The sequence below is a fragment of the Ranitomeya variabilis genome, chromosome 1, assembly GCF_051348905.1.
Source record: "Ranitomeya variabilis isolate aRanVar5 chromosome 1, aRanVar5.hap1, whole genome shotgun sequence".
In the NCBI taxonomy this organism is placed as follows: domain Eukaryota; kingdom Metazoa; phylum Chordata; class Amphibia; order Anura; family Dendrobatidae; genus Ranitomeya; species Ranitomeya variabilis.
The window spans coordinates 1,062,361,432-1,062,381,233 of NC_135232.1; the positions used below are offsets into that span (position 1 = coordinate 1,062,361,432).

The following is a 19,802-nucleotide window of genomic DNA, read 5'->3' on the forward strand; positions in this document are numbered from 1 at the left end:
ATTGCATGAATAAATGTGTCCAAACTTTTGACAAGTCAGTGTATCTCAATAGTAGCTTATCTAGAGTATGTGCACTACATATTGGAAATGTCAGTTGTACCCCATTAGCCTACACAATATTAGAGCTTTTATATTGCATATCATAGCTATAAGTCATCCTCAAGGAAAATTACTGGCTTACTAATTTTTCTCTGACTTTTGATGCATCACTTACTGGCAATACAGCTTAATATCTTATAGCCCTTCCTCACATTTATTTATGTAATAGACTAAATAATACAGTTCATTAATACCTCCTCGTAATATTTACGCTCCTCCTCCTCCACCTCCTTCTGAGCCTTCTCCCACTCCTCCTTTAATTTCTCTTGTTCTTTTTGGTACCTTTCCTGTTGAAAATTGAGACAATTATTCAGGATGAAGGAAGACTAGGACTGGCTGTTAGTGGTAAATGTATCTATAAAAAAAAATTAATCTTCTGGGGTGAAATCAGCCCGTGATTCAAATTAGCTAGAAATGAGAAGCCATATTTTATCTGCCAGCTCTACACTAGTATTAGTAGTTAGCAACTACCTTCCTGTTAGTTTTTAGACCCAGAAATAGTCCCGCATAATCCTTTTAACAGGTAACCTGCAATAGGGGGGCCACAAACACCGCCCCACTAAAAGCTGTCAAATCACATGATTATGCCAAATCCACTTTTAGAACAGCAGATCATAAGAATCATGCTGCTCGAACCACAGGAAGCATGAATCAGAATCTTGTATACGCTGAAAAGCCGGACAGGGACTACTTTAAAGAGTAACCATCATATTAATTTAATAAAGCAATAATAAAAAAGAAGCAACTTTGTAATATATCACACAGATTTTTCCATTTCTGAAATAGTAGATGACAGTTGGTGCTTTTAAAATTCTATGGAGGATGGAAGAGCTGGAGGCGGACACTGGCATTGTGCTGCAAGTTCTCAGGAAATAGCAATTACACTTCTCTAAAGAACTTTGCGAGCACCAGCCGTCACCTTCTATCTCAGTGATGGCAAAGCTTGAATTCAGTGAAGACGGATTTTACCCATGAGATGAGAATTTTTAGAGTGAATAATCATTTCAGGAGGAGAAAGAAGCATTTTTCTCTAATAAGACTTATTACAACGTTTCTTATTTTCACATGTAAAACGGATTAAAAAACAAAACAAAAAAAAACAGTTGCTCATAAGTAAATTCCTGGCTGACTTTTAATACTATGTTTTCTTTTGAACTCCTCAGCATTTCAGAGTGAATCATACACAGTTGCAATTCCTCATCAAGTGCATGATTCATGCAGCCCGGGGTTCAGTTAGCATTCAGATTCCCTTTAAAAGGAGTCTGTCAGACTGTCCAAACCAAGCACAGGCGATCGGCACCCTTAGGCTGGGGTCACACATGCGTGTTTTACGGACGTAAGAGCGCAGAAACTACGTCCGTAAAACTCGCATTACATACGGCACAATTATTCTCAATGGGGCTGCTCCTATCAGCCGTATATTACGGATCCGTAATATACGGCTTTCTACGGCCGTACAAAATCGCAGCATGCTGCGTTTGTCAGCGTATTGCGCAAAAAAATCGCCAATGAAAGATATGGGGGCGAGAAAAATACGGATTCCACACGGTCCAGCAGTGTGACTTGCGAGAAATACGCAGCGGTGTTAGTGAAAAGTCGGTAATTCAATTGCCGGCTTTTCATTTCTCCTGCACAAACCCGACAGGATATGAGACATGGTTTACATACAGTAAACCATCTCATATCCCCTTTTTTTTTGCATATTCCACACTACTAATGTTAGTAGTGTGTATGTGCAAAATTTCAGCGCTGTAGCTGCTAAAATAAAGGGTTAAATGGCGGAAAAAATTGGCGTGGGCTCCCGCGCAATTTTCTCCGCCAGAATGGTAAAGCCAGTGACTGAGGGCAGATATTAATAGCCAGGAGAGGGTCCATGGTTATTGGCCCCCCCCGTGGCTAAAAACATCTGCCCCCAGCCACCCCAGAAAAGGCACATCTGGAAGATGCGCCTATTCTGGCACTTGGCCACTCTCTTCCCACTCCCTGTAGCGGTGGGATATGGGGTAATGAAGGGTTAATGCCACCTTGCTATTGTAAGGTGACATTAAGCCTGATTAATAATGGAGAGGCGTCAATTATGACACCTATCCATTATTAATCCAATTGTTGGAAAGGGTTAAAAAACACACACACACGATTAAAAAGTATTTTAATTAAATAAACACAGCGGTTGTTGTAATAATTTATTGTTCTCTCAATCCATCAGGAACACCCTCGCTTGGCAAAATAATAAACGCACAAGATACATACCTTCTGATGTCAGATCACGTCCCACGATGTAATCCATCTGAAGGGGTTAACTAATATTACAGGCAGGAGCCCTGCTAATGCAGCTGTGCTCCGTGCCTGTAATCCCCGGCGAATGAATGAAATGTAGGTCATTGACCTACATTTCCTTCAGTCGCGGTGATGCGCCCCCTGGTGGATGTCCTCATATGACCTGGAGCGTGGGAAAAAGTTCCCAGGCTGCAGTTCATGAGAACATCCACCAGAGGGCGCCTCACCCCGACTCAATGTAAGTACAGATCCAGCTTTCCTTTCAGCACCCGGGGGATTACAGACACGAGCGAGTGGTTTATCGCAGCTCGTGCCTGTAATATTAGTTAACCCCTTCAGATGGATTACTTCGTGGGACGTGACGGTTCAGCTGAGGGTATGTATCTTGTGCGTTTATTATTTTGCCAAGCGAGGGCCTGCAAATGGATTGAGAGAACAATAAATTATTACAACAACCGCTGTGTTTATTTCATTAAACTACTTTGTAATCATGTGTGTGTGTGTTTTTTAACCCTTTCAAACAATTGGATTAATAATGGATAGGTGACATAATTGACGCCTCTCCATTATTAATCTGGCTTAATGTCACCTTACAATAGCAAGGTGGCATTAACCCTTCATTACCCCATATCCCACCGCTACAGGGAGTGGGAAGAGAGTGGCCAAGTGCCAGAATAGGCGCATCTTCCAGATGTGCCTTTTCTGGGGTGGCTGGGGGCAGATGTTTTTAGCCAGGGGGGGGGCCAATAACCATGGACCCTCTCCTGGCTATTAATATCTGCCCTCAGTCACTGGCTTTACCATTCTGGCGGAGAAAATTGCGCGGGAGCCCACGCCAATTTTTTCCGCCATTTAACCCTTTATTTTAGCAGCTACAGCGCTGAAATTTTGCACATACACACTACTAACATTAGTAGTGTGGAATATGCAAAAAAAGGGGGATATGAGATGGTTTACTGTATGTAAACCATGTCTCATATCCTGTCGGGTTTGTGCAGGAGAAATGAAAAGCCGGCAATTGAATTACCGGCTGTTCACAGATATCGCGCTGAATGAAATCTAAATACAGAATATATATATATGTGTCTCAATGACATATATATATATATATATATATACTGTATATATGTTTTCCCGAACATTTGAGCACATACATCCATTAGATGTCGGTTTTGCAAGCCTGCGAGAAAATCTCGCAGTACGGATGCCATACGGATTACATACGGAGGATGCCATGCGCAAAATACGCTGACACACCCTGACTACGGATCACTATTTTGGGAACATTTCTCCGTATTACGGCCGTAGTACGGACGTATAATACGTGGCGTATTGTCTTACGCCAAGTGTGACCCCAGCCTTAGTGTGACCAATCATTTCACTACACCTTCCCACCTTTTTATTTTCCCTTTATCCCTCCCTTCTTTGATTGACAGCTCTGGCTTTATAGAAGCACAGAAGGGTGGAGATATCGGTAAAACAAGCAGGTGGGAAGGTGTAGTGAAATGATTGGTCACACCAAGGGTGCACCGAGCGCCTGTACTTGGTTTGAACAGTCATTCTGTGATGACAAACTCCCTTTACATTGAGCCTGTTAGCACAGAATGACTGTTCAATCCAAGTACAGGCATTCGGTGCACCCTTGGTGTGACCAATCATTTACTACACCTTCCCACCTGCTTGTCTTACCTCTATCTCCACCCTTGTGCTTCTATAAAGCCAGAGCTGTCAATCAAAGAAGATGGAGGGTGGAGAATCAAGAATGGCACAAGATCTGACATGTTTTGACATGCATGTAAGTGTTTTCAGATCCTCCATTCTTTTTCTTTACTCTGACATATTAGAATATAGCACCTACATTCCCACTACTTCATTTTATAAGGCCTATAGGGTCATAGCATACATGTATTTCCAAATGTAAAAGAAAGCATTGGTCCAAACGTCAGGACTTTCATTATCTATCATCAGTGGACACATGATAAATTCTGCAGAACGGAATAACCCTTTAATGAATTCTAAATTAAATCTCTAATACCTGCAGTAACCTTTCTTGCTCATGCTGCCATCGCTCTTGTCGTCTCCGCTCTTCTTCAGGGTCCCAAGCACAAAATCGACTTGGAGAATTACAAGAGGGCTGAAATACCTATTAAAGGACAGAAATCATCTATTTTTTTCCTGAAATTTCAACTATTCCTAAAAGAAAGCATGGTGGCATCACATACAAAACTATATTGTGGTATCTTTTCATGTCACTTGCAGATGGCTTAAACCTATCTTTACTGTCCAATATAGAAATCATGTACTAATACAATTTAGTGACTTTCTAAATACATTACCTATTTTGTAGTGATCCAAGGTTACAGACAGAAATATAGCCTAGAGCTGCATTCATAATTCTGCAGTTCCTTACAGGAAACAGCCAATAAGCTTGACAAACATCTCCTTAAAATTCCTATACAAGGTTATAACAAAGCCAGGTGTAAAGAATGCAACCCAGAATGCAAACCACCAGACCAAGAGTTCAGCAAGGAATGCCGAGAAATTTCAGCTCTGAAGCCATCAGAATTAAGAATGAAGCTCTGAACTAAGTATAGGCTGTAATATGCACAGTGTCCCTAGATAAGTAATACAATGTGTTAACAAAATTATTCAACAAATTATGCAGAATTCTTGGAAAAGTTTTTCCCTTTCCATCAGAGTGTACATTTCGCTTTAGGCTACATTCACATGTCCAGTAATTATCAGTTAGAATGGATCCAGCAGCGATCTGTTAGCAAAAAAGTTGGTAAAACACAACTTTTTTTGTCCAGTTAAAAAAAAAAAAATGATTTCACTGTATTAGTTTTAGCTGCACAAAAAAGTTGTGTTTTAACAGATTGCTGCTGGCTTTGTTCTGATGATTACTAGACATATGAACACAGCCTAAGTTCTAGGTAGTTACAGGCTTTGATTGTGTTACCAGACAGTCCACATTACAGCCTAATTTTAATTTAAGCTGAGCGCGCCCATTTGCAGTCTTAACAGGCAGTACTTATCTACAAATACCGCTTGTGTTAAATCTGTTAAATGTTATACCTAGATTTTATCCAATAGTATCATGAATCAGACCTTCCTTCTCCAGTTATATTCACATCACTGTGGTCTATAATTAGGAATTAATTAACAGTATTAGTTGAGGTTAAACCATATGAGAAGGGCTTAAAATTCTGCTGGAATTGACACTATGTGAGCTGGCCACTGCTCGGGGGCGTGGTTTCTGCAGTGCGCAGGGGCGTGGGTTTTAGCTGCATATATACTTGACTAGCAGTAAACCTGTTGACAATGCTTATTACAGGTTATGTTATCCAATGACTAGCCAACTGGAGTTTACGCATATTTCCAAGTTTAATTTTATACAGCCCTGCAAAACTGCCATGAACACTGCAACGAAGATTCCAGAAGTCATGAGAATAAAGCACCAACACTGACTAAAGGCCTGACCTGTCCCCTAAACAGACACCAACACCTCCTGACGGACCCAACTGGTTTATAATGGTGTGTCTCAATTTAATTCAAGAAAAAAAAAGTGAAGTGTGAATCCTCAATTGAATCTATAATACAATTATGAACACTGTGTAAGGCTGGTTTCACATTTGCGTTTTTTGCAGTTGCGTTTTAGCGCAAAAAAACGCATGCGTTTTTTTCCTATATTTAACATTAAAAACGCATGCTTTTTTTGTATGCGTTTTGTCGCGTTTGACGACGCATGCGTCTTTTCTATGCTTGCGTTTTGTTGCAGAAATGCAACATGTAGTAATTTCTAGAGGCGTTTTTTTTGCCGCAAAAAAACGTATTGCTGTCTATGTAAACGCATGCGTTTTTAAGCACATGCGTTTGGTTGCATTTTAAACGCATGCGTTACAATAGAAAAAAACAAGAATACACACTGATAAGCCACCCCCCACCATCAAGGTGATAAAGGGATCCAAACCCTAACCCTACCCCTAACCTTAAAGCCGGTAATTCAATTGCCGGCTTTTCATTTCTCCTGCCTAAACCCGACATGATATGAGCCATGGTTTACATACAGTAAACCATGTCATATCCCCCTTTTTTTTGCATATTCCACACTACTAATGTTAGTAGTGTGTATGTGCCAAATTTCGGCGCTGTAGCTATTAAATTTAAGGGTTAAATCGCGGAAAAAATTGGCGTGGGCTCCCGCGCAATTTTCTCCGCCAGAGTGGTAATGCCAGTGACTGAGGGCAGATATTAATAGCCTGGAGAGGGTCCACGGTTATTGCCCCCCCCCCCTGGCTAAAAACATCTGCCCCCAGCCACCCCAGAAAAGGCACATCTGGAAGATGCGCCTATTCTGGCACTTGGCCACTCTCTTCCCACTCCCTGTAGCGGTGGGATATGGGGTAATGAAGGGTTAATGCCACCTTGCTATTGTAAGGTGACATTAAGCCAGATTAATAATGGAGAGGCGTCAATTATGACACCTATCCATTATTAATCCAATTGTATGAAATGGTTAAAAAAACCACACACAATATTGCAAAGTATTTTAATGAAATAAACACACAGGTTGTTGTAATATTTTATTGCTCTCAATCCACCTGAAGACCATCGTTCTGTAACAAATTAAAAATAATAAACCAACAATATACATACCTTCCGTAGATCTGTAACGTCCCACGATGTAAATCCATCTGAAGGGGTTAAAATATTTTACAGGCAGGAGCTCTGCTATAATGCAGCTGTGCTCGTGCCTGTAAACCCCGGGGAATGAAGGTAATGTAGGTCTATGACCTATAGTAAAATATTTTAACCCCTTAAGATGGATTTACATCGTGGGGCGTTACAGATCTACGGAAGGTATGTATATTGTTGGTTTATTATTTTTAATTTGTTACAGAACGATGGTCTTCAGGTGGATTGAGAGAGCAACCTAAAATATTACAACAACCTGTGTGTTTATTTCATTAAAATACTTTGCAATATTGTGTGTGTTTTTTTTTAACCATTTCATACAATTGGATTAATAATGGATAGGTGTCATAATTGACGCCTCTCCATTATTAATCTGGCTTAATGTCAATAGCAAGGTGACATTAACCCTTCATTACCCCATATCCCACCACTACACGGGAGTGGGAAGAGAGTGGCCAAGTGCCAGAATAGGCGCATCTTCCAGATGTGCCTTTTCTGGGGTGGCTGGGGGCAGATGTTTTTAGTCGGGGGGGGGGGGGCAATAACCGTGGACCCTCTCCAGGCTATTAATATCTGCCCTCAGTCACTGGCTTTACCACTCTGGCGGAGAAAATTGCGCGGGAGCCCATTTTTAATAACTCAAGATAGAAGTGAGAGAGCTACAGCACCGGACTCATCACCCTCCCCCACCTCACTGCATGAACAAGGTACAGTTCTGCTTAGGTTAAGACACTGTGTGAAGAGAAGTTATCTGTGAAGAGACTTTCACATATGTCGATGCAGCATTGCATGAAGAGAAGTAATTCTGTGGGATGAAAAGATGCTTGAATAAAACCCCTATGATCAACTTCAGCTCAGAACTGTGTCATAGCTGTGTGGCTGTAAACAGTTACCTCCCTTCTACTGTGAAGAATTATACATAATGGTCACCCTGGTAAGATTTCCCCAGGATTCCAAAAAGAACCAATGTTTCCTTTGTATTGCCTTCATATACTGAGTAGAGTATCGGCAACATTAACTTGGACAGTCACTTTCAAAAGGAATAATATAACAATATTGTTCTAATCCAGATTAGTTATGGTAGGGACTACAGCTATCTGATTGATTCAGCGGACATGCCCCTACGTGATTGACCATCTCAAATATGGCGTGGGGCAACATCGTTCACCCAGAGCGCCTGTGCATTGCAGCACCTCCTCTCTTTTTTTACGTCACTGAGATGTGTAGTTTAATTTGTTAGATGTCGAAATAGGCGCAAATTATTAATGCATAATGGGGTGTGTCCCGCCGTAAGTTATATACACTGTCACATGATTGCTAATTAATATCTTTTGCACTTTCTATGTATTATGACCATCTTTAGTCACTATGAAGCACTTTATTACTGTATTCTTTAGTATTAAAATACATATACTAACTTTGATACAGCAAATGTACTGTTGTTATGCACTTTTATACTTACTTTCTAGGAATACGTAATGAATGTGCCTCTAAGAAGCCTGCAGTTTCACTTATTCACTACTTGAGAAAGGTTCTTAATTGAACCGAAATGTTGCTGAGTCACCATGGGCTATTAAATGACTTTTTCTTATTTTTGCTAAATGGTGTGCTGCCTTCATTTTGTTTGTACTATTTAGTTTGTACTATTTAGATGATTGATTCATGAGAAATTGTTAAAATCTTGATAAGTCTACTTGTGGCATAGCTAGAGGAGGCAGAGGAAGCCATCACACTGGTGTTTTGGCATGTATTTGAGTGCATTCAAAGTCCTTTATGCCAGATTTTGCATTGAGGGCCTGTAGCATCTAGTTCATCCTCTTGGCCAAGTCATTTCATTGAATTCCCCAGTGTTTCTTTTTCCTTCCGTAAGTTCTTCCATAATTTTTATTTCAGGAGAAAATGTGAGATCATTGAAAAGTACTCACAAATAGGGGTTCAGCAAAATGATTCATGAGATCACGGTAAAGTTCGGTAGGCTGTAGCTGCTGGACCATAGCCCTGTGAACCTTCTCAAAGTCGCCACCATCCTCTGCTTCTTTTTTGATTATTAGGACCAATGCACCATCATGCCTACATCGTGCCACAACCAGTAGGAGCCACGTATGCCGGCAGGTAGGATGGTTCGCAGGGCTCGGGTCCACTGGTCATGGACTTTCTGACAAGGGTTCTATGAATATTGTTGCTTTAGTCTACTCCTAAACCTTACTAGCATTTCTGCTTGAGGACAAGACCATCAGCATACATAAATTCTTGAAGTACTGTATATACAGAACTGTTTCTGAGAAAGCTAGGTATCCAATATTATGGCAGCTAGTGTATGCCCCGTGGTCAATGTGACCACATTTGTCTTGATTGGCATTTCTCTCTGGTTTTGCAGCAATACTGATGCTCTATTGACAGCCGTGCTGGAAGTTACATATTGCTCCTCCATATCTATAAGACATTTATTAGGGATAACGCTCCACATTAGAACAGAGAACATAAATTCACCATTGACAAACAGCCCCAAATTTTCATTCACAGAAACAACATATATGACATTAAAACATGCCTAAAATGTCTACCCCAGTATTAGCGGCACTACAGCAGAAAGAACACGTTGAAGGTTAGAATCCCTTTAAACACTTACACTAAAGTAAGCCGATTATAACAAGCGCTGAGGTAGAAGAAGTAATTGCTGACAGATCAGACAAACACAACCTAATAAAGCCGATAAACACTTGCGGCTGACGTTACTGTGTATTGTCTTAGCTTGGCAGACTGTGAAATATTTTGCCGCTTCTTCCGTTGTGCAGAAAACAGTTCGAGCACTCTGACAACACAAACACGCCAAGGAAAATTACTTACTGATGAGTTCCCACTGACTTCCGGCTCTCCTGTCAAACAGAAGCGAACAAAACAACTTTATTCTTTTAACTCTTGCATAAAAAAAGACTCAAGTAAGTAAAGGTTATTAACAACGTGCATAATCGTAACTGGCGGGGATTATGGCCCAATGACTGAAGCCTAGGCATGGGAACAAATTATTTTTTTAGATTAGTTGTAAAATTTCCTGTTTTAGGCTATGTGCACACGTCAGGATTTCTAGCAGAAATTTTCCTGACAAAAACCGGACATTTCTGCTAGAAATCCGCATGTGGTTTTTTTTTGCGTTTTTTCATGCGTTTTTTACGCGTTTTTGTGCGTTTTTTTCCAAATGCATAGAATTGCGGAAAATCCGCAAAATTAATGAACATGCTGCTTTTTTTTACAGCGATGTGTTTTTTTCGCGGAAAAAAACGCACCATGTGCACAAAACATGCAGAATGCATTCTAAATGATAGGATGCATAATGTATGCGTTTTTAATGAGTTTTTATCGCGTTTTTATCGCGAAAAAACACGAAAAAAACTGAACGTGTGCACATACCCTTACTCTGAAATCGCCACTAGTGAATTTCGCAACTCATTAATCACTGGGATACACAGCTAAATACATGCAGCAGTAGGAACAGTCTGGCCAGGATCATTAGAAGGCAAGTAGGAAATATCAAGACTGCAGACCACCAACATATTTTTGAGTTTATCCCATAATTTTACTAACATAATCCAACGACCTAAGAAGAGAGAATAGTTTAAAATGTCTCATTTAAAAAGAACTAAACATTGTTTTTTGTTGAATAACCTATCCAGCAAGAAAAGTAATTAGGGTAGGTGCCCACGGTCAGGAATTAGCAGTGCTTTGAACACAGCACATGTCCGCTGTCCGCTCTGTAGGCTTTTGAACGCAGGTGAATCCGCATGTGTTCATTGAACCGTGCGGAATCACCGTGTCCAATACATTGTACGGGTGACTTATGTTGTAGAGACTGAGAGTCTCCGCAAGATAACTAGACATGCTGATGTCTGGAGAGACGCACCGCATGTCCATCTCCGCAGGTAAGCTGCGGGCGTCGGTGCACGCATCCACTATGCTCTAACAACTGGACGCTGAGGGTTGGACGCTGCGGATGTACGCAGCGTCCAACCCGCAGCATTTACGGGCCATGGGAACGTACCCTTAAACTTTTAAAATCACTTTATTAGGGGATTTATCCTGTAAAAAATGCATTAAAGTAGCTTTCAAAGCCCTGCTTTACCCATCTATGTGTCTGCCTTCAGCTGCATTGATATCAGAATAAACTCATTTACATGTACAGATGATGGTAGTGAAAGGGTCAACACTAGACATGAGCGAACCTGAACACAGAATTCTCCAGGAGTTCTGGGGAAGTGTGGAAGAGAAAGAAGAGAGAGAGAGAGAGATACCGGCACTTGTAGATAGTGGTACTCCCATCAGCTGACATCTCTGTGACTGGAGGTAAACTTTTTACCGCCTGTCACGGCTGCTGGCTCACGCTGTCATCAGACAGCGGGGGAACTGCTGCTCTCTGACTGGCGGTAATATTCTTACCGCCGATCAGTGGCAGTGTTTGCCACGCTGTCATGTAGATGACAATGTGGCAAACAACGGATGTTCGGGCCCCTCATTCATCTGAATGGAGTTGGGGTTCATGTATTGTTCTGGTATCAGAACAAAACTTTTTTTTAAAATGTTCGCCTGAACCCAAACATCGCCCATCACTAGTTCCCACATATTATAAATTTTCTGTTTTTTTCCACTGCTTTTTTTGTGTGCAGAAAATCTGTTACACTTAACAGTCCAAGCAAAATGGATATGATTTAAACAAAACTCATGCCCCCTGTGCATTTATAAATGTTGTTCAACTGTGCCTTTTTGGCGTGTTTCTTCTGTAAAGGCTCTATGGAAAGCTTGAAATAAAATGTTTGTAAAAGCACAGCCGCATTTTTCAATACAGAATCAAAGTTTTTCTGTACTTAAAAAAACATAAAAATAAAGTACTTCTAATCTGCACAAAAAACACACATCAAATAAAGGAGAAAATGCAGCAAAAAAAAAATGCAATAATTTGAGAAGATTGCCATTGTGTATTTTGATTCAGACACCTGCAGGAAATGTGGATAAAAAGCAAAAGAAAAAAAAAGCAACATTTACGCTATTGGTGAACATGACCTCAGAGGAAGATGGGTGCTGATTTATTCACTGCCAGCATTTGTAATCCAAATGAATATGTTCAAATGTCAAACTGGTTGAATATAGGGAAACAGAGTGGGGAAAAGCTGACGTTTGGAAGCCACTTACCGTACATGCAATTTGTTTACAGAAATTAAGACAAATCCCCTACTAAAGTAATTTGCAAAGTTTCAGAACTTTCCATACTGAACAAAATTATTTAACAAAGGTGAAAGTTTATTTAATCTTTAACTAGTAAGACTAAAGGAATTGACCCATAAAGAACATGTATATCAGCTATATGTGATAACCGCTGGGACCCCAACTGATCTGGAGAATGCGGTCTCAAAGTTTTCAATGTGACTGGAGCAGTTGTAATCACGAGCAACCACCTATAGACCGTGAATAGAGCAGTGGTGACACATGCTCACAATCGCTCGAGCTACACAGGGGACTTTAGGTACCCCAATATTAAGAATGGCAAAGATCCTGGCAGCAGAACCTTAGCAATTATACTTCTATACCCTATCCCGTGGATAAGTGATTAATGTAATTTATGGGACAACCACTTTAGAGAAAATCTGCACTAGATGGTGTATTGCTATCCTCACCTGTACTAGATGGTGTATTGCTATCCTCAACTGTACTAGATGGTGTATTGCTATCATCACCCACCTTTTCATGAAGGAATAACTGAAGAGCCATGATTCTAAGTTTTGCTATAGTGCTTTGGTGAATCCTCAGCTAGTGAAAGTATGAACACATTATCACCTCTAACTCCCAAATCCCAGGAACCAATCGTATTTGGTTATTTCGGTTTCAGAAGTTTGGGACAAGGTATGATGAAGGTTGAATATGTTCCTCAGCAGTAGAGAAGATAGATATAGTGAGTTCATTTTTGCACAATGTGGCTCCACTCAGGAAAACATTACTTTTGAAAAATCCACCCAAAAGTTTTCTGTCAAAATGTTCTACCCTTATAGTAAAAACTATACGGAGAGTACAAGGCAAAGAGAAGTACCTGTAGGAGAGGAATAGGTTAGACCACTGATGCCCAACTGTGGTCCAAGATCAGCTGAGAACTAGTTGAATAGTGTTCAGGGACTTTCAGGTAAGGGTACTCTATTTTGCCAAGTACTAGTGATGAGCGCAAGTGCTCATTACTCAAGTTTGCCTAAGATAGTTGGGCTATGGACAGGGTATCAAGGGTGCTCGAGTGACATGTTTGAGTCCCCGTGGCTGTTAGGCTAGGTTCACATTGCGTTAGGGCATTCCATTTAATGGATCCATTCCAAATTGGCACTAACGCTTATCCTAACTAACGCTATGTAACGGATCCATTAACGCGCCTATAGACTTCAATTAGCAGAGCCACAAAACACGCAGGGAATTTTGTCAGGCAATCTCTGCATGTTTTGTGGCTCTCTATCAGCCGTGGGGACTTGAACATGTCACTTGAGCACCCGCGATGCTCTGTGCATACCCGTGCACCCTAGTGAAACGAGTATAACGAGCACTAGCGCGCATCACTACTAAGTACTGATCATGGAAAGTACAGGCACTATTATGATGGCCTCTCTATATTCTTTACAAGAACTAAGCAATAGTGGGACATGATACCCCAACAAGTGGATACTCAAAATTATTTACTCAATAGCTAAGAGAGGCGCATGCAGATGGCGGTTAGTTTCCCTATAACTGACTGTGATGATACAGTTATATGATCATATTCACAGTTTGTGTTTTTGTGTGTACTGTGTATATTGCCAAAGTTTAAGCAAAAATAGTAATCAGAGGGCAAACTGCAAAAGTGATAAATCACCTATTTATGTCTGTGTCCTTCCTTAGGCCAGGATAAGAGGAGTAATTTGCATCTAGGACCAGTCTGGCACAAGAACTAATCTGCTGAATGCTGGAACGCTCTCTTAAAAAAATATGGGATCAGTTCTAGCAGTAGAACTAGTTCTTAGTTTCCCTGTGGTGTTTCCTTACCATATTAAAAGTAAAAAAGAAAACACACAAAAAGGAAATAAGGCCTAAAGAGTCGAGTGTGTTCAGCTCTTCGATAGAAAAAGATAGCAAAACTATTTTTTTTAAAAAAAAGCCCTAAAGGCTGTCATAACCATTAATAACTGTTGGCTAAAAAAGGTTTTAACTAATAATTACGATGACCGATTCCCCATTAATTTACATTAACTTTTGACAGATAAATTAGACCCTATCAGACTCTTCTGGTGGTTACATTTTCCTGGAATAAAATGTACTCAACATGTCTTAAAGGAAGGTCTGGAAGGCCCAAAACTAAATGGTTAACGGGAATAACCGGAAAAGAAATCTACCGGAATGTAGAGAACCTAAATGATATGTCTGTAATGGGTGGGTTTTTCTAAAATTACTGTACATACCTTCCAGTCCAAGAGGAAAAATGAAAGCAAAATCTCCAAGTCAAGCAACATATTATCAGCATATTCTTAGCAAATCAACACAGAAAATTGATGATCAAGTTAACCGTGACAACATGCTAAATGACCCCGATTCGGTGCCATGTGTGAAACCCCGTGATTTTTTCATAGTGAGCATGCCACACCAATAGAGCCCCACACAGCTAATTTGTGTGTGTCCCACACAAGACAATGTGAAGGACAACTTAACGTCTTTAAATATACTCCAGTTACCTGACTGAGAAAAGAAATGGGAATGTTGCCAAATATTCTGGTTCATAAAGTCTAAGCAGATATTTTGGGGCGATGCTGAGGTGCAATGGTTGGAAAAATGCATAAAAATACATAATAAAATAGCAACTCTGTAAAATAGACACAAGACAAGCTACGCCATTTTTCTTTAACTAACGTTAACAACCTACATGAATAACCATATCAGGTATACCATAAAGACGACCCTTTATAATCACAAGACAGATGCTTTTAAGCATATTTGATTTGGTGTTCACTTACCGCTAACTTATCAGTCATTTCTGGAGATAATCATGTCCGATATTCAAAAAGATGGAGAAACAAGTGGATGCGACCATTTATCTAGTGACGTACAGTCACCATGGTCATTACTGGAAATGTCAAGGCAGATCTTTATTAGACTACTTAACAACCCTAAATTTTCTATGGATGGAAGATCCCCCCCATCGATAAGCAGATACTAGGATTTCAGGACTAGAAAAAAATGGCTATTTTTTGTTGTGTCTAGTATTGCAGCTCATCTCTGTGGTCGCGGGTAAGGTTGTGTTGCACTATCACACACCAAGCCATGTTTTCCTAAAATTGGCCATTCAGGGAGATTTTAAAGGTACTTGAGAAAATGAGTGAATGAATGAATGAATGAATGAATGAATGAATGACAGCTCCTTCACATCAATCTAGAATAAAATATTAGAGAGTAGCCTGATCATTTCTATGATTTATTTAATTCGGTTTCCTTAGACTGGTGCAATCCATTACTTATCGAAGATCCATCACTGGTCTGCTGGATCTGTATGCTGCTACTATCCAGGTCAATAAAAGTCAACTAACACAGTAGATGGATCACTTCTTAAAGACTTGATGCAAGCTTGAAAGTTGCCAGTTTTTGCTCTTATTTTATTCCAAAAATGTATGGGCCTTTCTATTTAGTGCAATCTTTTATGGTCTTTACCAATGGGGCAGAGCTCAAAGAGTAATAATTATCAGATCAGACTAAAGACAGGTCCCGAAAGAGTCCTACAAGTCACGCTCCTTTGGTAAAGACCATAAAAAATAGCACCAAATAAAAAGACCCATCTCGCTGAAAAAGTATTTTGGATTAAAAAAACAAACAAAAAACCCCACTGAATTAATCAGGGGAGCAGCGTAGTAAAACTAGTCACTTTTGGTTTCGTGACAGGTCATCTTTCAGTGGAGGAGCTATATACTGCAAGTACCGAGAAACAGCGCTCTTTTTTTTACTAACTCAGGAGCATCTCTTCAGAGGTACATGGTGCTCTCCACATGATCTCTAAAGGATAAAAGTGTCATGAATGGACTACAGAATGTCGTCTACAGAAATTGTAAAATAATACAACTGTCCAATATCAATCATCTAATATAAAAAAAGATTACTTCTGACTTTTTCTAGGTTTCTTTAGTTTTCAAATCTAATCTTGAGATCAAATGTCTATGTCTTCGTAACTTTTGCAACCCTGAGGATTATCCAGATGTCTACCCGAGAAGGTCTCACGCTAACTACCATGGTTCTGGAAGTTAGAATACTTATTGGAGATTCACACTGGGGCATCATTGTAAATGTGCTTTTATTTAGTGGAATAAACAAAACTACATTGCATAGTAGGCAAATTCATTTATGTACAAAAAGTTATAAGAAATGGCTTAAAACACTGACAGACAATGTCTGCTACAACACTGCAACCCCGATCCTATTCCAGTCCATGTGGGTGAATGATGTGTCATGCCATCATGGGGAGGCGCTATATGTACGCACCATGCTGCTCTTTCTGTAGTGCATCTTTGACATCTTCCGGCTTTCTCTTGTCCTGACATGGGGTAGTATTATTTTGTTCCTTAACAGAGAAATCCAAAGTCTGAAAAACAAAGAAATGACCACAATTTACAATATCTACATGGATAACGTACACATTTTGGTTTTAAAAGTTTGCTACTTGAGTTTTAAAGTGGTAAATTGCATTAACTCTACATTGTTATGAAGATTGATCAGATGTTTTGAAAAAAAATAATAAACTCATTACTTGCCATGGAAATTAACAAATTTGCTCCATTAAGGCCATGTGCACACGTTCAGTATTTTTCGCGGTTTTTTTCACGCTTTTTCGCTATAAAAAGTGATAAAAACGCGAAAAAAACGCTTACATGCGCCTCCCATTATTTACAGTGTATTCCGCATTTCTTGTGCAAATGCTGCATTTTTTTTCCCCGAAAAAATCGCATCACGGAAAAAAAGCAACATGTTCATTAAATTTGCTGAATTGCGGGGATTCCGCACACCTAGGAATGCATTGATCTGCTTACTTTCCGCATGTGGCTATGCCCACCATGCGGGAAGTAAGCAGATCATGTGCGGTTGGTACCCAGGGTGGAGGAGAGGAGACTCTCTTCCACGGACTGGGCACCATATAATTGGTAAAAAAAAAAAAAGAATTAAAATAAAAAATAGTCATATACTCACCTTCGATGGCCCCCGGAGTCTTCCCGCCTCTCAGCAGTGCATGCTGCCGCTTCCGTTCCTATAGATGGTGCGGTGAAGGACCTGCGATGACGTTGCGGTCTTGTGATTGGTCGCATGACCGCTCATGTGACCGCTCACGTGACTGCGACGTCATCGAAGGTCCTGCACACACACCATCTATAGGAACGGACGCAGCTGAGGAGATCGGCTGTCTGTAGAAGGTGAGTATAACCATTTTTTTTATTATTTTTAAACATTCTATCTTTTACTATTGATGCTGCATAGGCAGCATCTATAGTAAGAAGTTGGTCACACTTGTCAAACACTATGTTTGACAAGTGTGACCAACCTGTCAGTTTTCCAAGCGATGCTACAGATCGCTTGGAAAACTTTAGCATTCTGCAAGCTAATTACGCTTGCAAAATGCTAAAAAAAACATGAAAAAAACGGGAAATCAGGAAATTTCTGCAAGAAATCCTGACTTGTGCACATACCCTTAATGTCAGCCCTGCCACAAAATGACTGCCTAAATCATTTCAGTGATCTTCTTGTTAGTTCAGGAGAAAGTGTAAACGAGGACAAGGCAGCTGCTATCACTGTTAGGCAATGTTCACACATTCAGTATATGCTCAGTATTTTACATCAGTATTTGTAAGCTGAAACCAGAAGTAGTGGGTGATAAATACAGAAGTGGTGACGTGTTTCTATTAATACTAATGTCCTTGATAAAGGCTATTATTGGTCAAAACGCTGCACCTTTTTTTCCAGATCAGAATAAAATATTATGATACAATATTGTATCTTACAGTGATTAGGTTCTTTAGAAGGACGTAGATCTGGGGATTTATTCTGATGGAATATAGGCTGAACTGGATGGACGAAGGGCTTTTTTCGGCCTTGCTAACTGTGTTACTATGTTACTATGACATAATACACTTATTGCATCAAGATTTGTTGCCAGTATGAGTCCTGTGACATGAAAATAGTAAATGGAGGGATAGTAGGAGGGACAGCGCGAGTGGGGGAAGGAGAATGAGGGAGAGGGGCAAGGCGCGTGAGGGAGCGGGGGACGGCGGGTGAGGGGAAGGGGGTGGGAGTGAGTGAGAGAGAGGGGGAGGGAGTAAGAGAGGGGGGAGGGAGTGAGGGAGGGACTGAGGAGGGAGGGAGGGGGGAGTGAGAGATGGGGAGGGAGGGAGAGGGGAGAGGGAGATAGAGGGGGGAGGGAGATAGAGGGGGGAGGGAGAGAGAGGGGGGAGGGAGAGGGAGGGAGGGAGAGAGAGTGGGGAGTGAGAGAGGGGGGCGTGAGAGAGGGGGAGGGAGTGAGAGGGGGGAGGGAGTGAGGGAGGGACTGAGGAGGGAGGGAGGGGGGAGTGAGAGATGGGGAGGGAGGGAGAGGGGAGAGGGAGATAGAGGGGGGAGGGAGAGAGAGGGGGGAGGGAGAGAGAGGGGGGAGGGAGAGAGAGGGGGGAGGGAGAGGGAGTGAGGGAGAGAGAGTGGGGAGTGAGAGAGGGGGGCGTGAGAGAGGGGGAGGGAGTGAGAGGGGGGAGGGAGTGAGAAAGGGGGGGATGGAGTGAGAGAGGGGGAGAGGGTGGTGTGAGGGGGGGAGGGTGGTGTGAGAGAGGGGGGAGGGAGGGAGAGGGGGAGGGAGTGAGGAGGAGTGAGAGAGGGGGGAGGGAGTGAGAGAGGGGGAGGGAGAGAGAAAGGGGGAGGGAGAGGGAGTGAGAGGGGGAGGGAGAGGGGGAGGGAGGGAAGGAGGAAGAGAGGGGGAAGGGAGTGAGAGAGGGGGGAGTGAGAGAGGGGGAGGGAGTGAGTGAGGGGGAGGGAGAGTGAGGGGGAGGGAGAGGAATGGATAGGGGGAGGGAGAGGAAAGAAGAGGTAGGGAGATCGGGAGGGAGCAGGAGGGGGAGGGAAAGTGGGAGAGAGAGAGAGACTGTGCACTGTAAAAAATTCTCAAGTTTCACATTCACTTCCATTATGCTCACTACATGAGTCGAGCACTCAAGCGCTTCAGTGCTCGATCATTAGTAGTCAATACTGTAAATATTGAGTCTTTGCATAAACTTCATGTATTTTCAATAAAAGTGTAAAAACATATGAAATGCTTCTAAATGTATGTCAGTAACTATAGAAATATCAGTGTAAAATATTTAAAAACTACGAAGCAGCAAGCTTTATGATAACCAAAATTTGAGTCAGCGTCAAAACTTTTTACCACGACACGAATACGTTTGCTCTTTAAATTGTGCCTGCAGGGGATTGTCTATGTACTGCCTGTCAGAGGCCTCTATAGAAGAATATATGTGACTTACTTCTATAGATATAGATGGAGAGCAACAGATATAATTGAAAAGTCACCAATAAATAAACCAGTGGCTTGTAAATTAAAGAAGATCCTTTATATCAAGTGACCATTCTACTACATGGATGACTATGGGCTGTGCATTATACTATATGGAGGACTATGGGCTGTGCATTATATTATATGAAGAAAATGGGCTGTGTATTATACT

General features: G+C 41.2%; 1 protein-coding gene across 2 annotated transcripts in view; it reads right to left on the bottom strand.

The window, feature by feature from the left end:
• LIMCH1 (LIM and calponin homology domains 1) overlaps window positions 1-19,802 on the bottom strand; it is a 331,389-nt gene that overhangs the window by 19,340 nt on the left and 292,247 nt on the right. For both annotated transcript variants that reach the window (XM_077279847.1, XM_077279846.1), the window contains exons 23-26: window positions 16,591-16,690; window positions 9,919-9,947; window positions 4,412-4,519; window positions 294-386 (exon numbers count right to left, since the gene is read on the bottom strand). In XM_077279847.1, coding sequence (XP_077135962.1) covers window positions 294-386; window positions 4,412-4,519; window positions 9,919-9,947; window positions 16,591-16,690 — 330 coding nt within the window. The remainder of the gene's footprint in view (window positions 1-293; window positions 387-4,411; window positions 4,520-9,918; window positions 9,948-16,590; window positions 16,691-19,802) is intronic.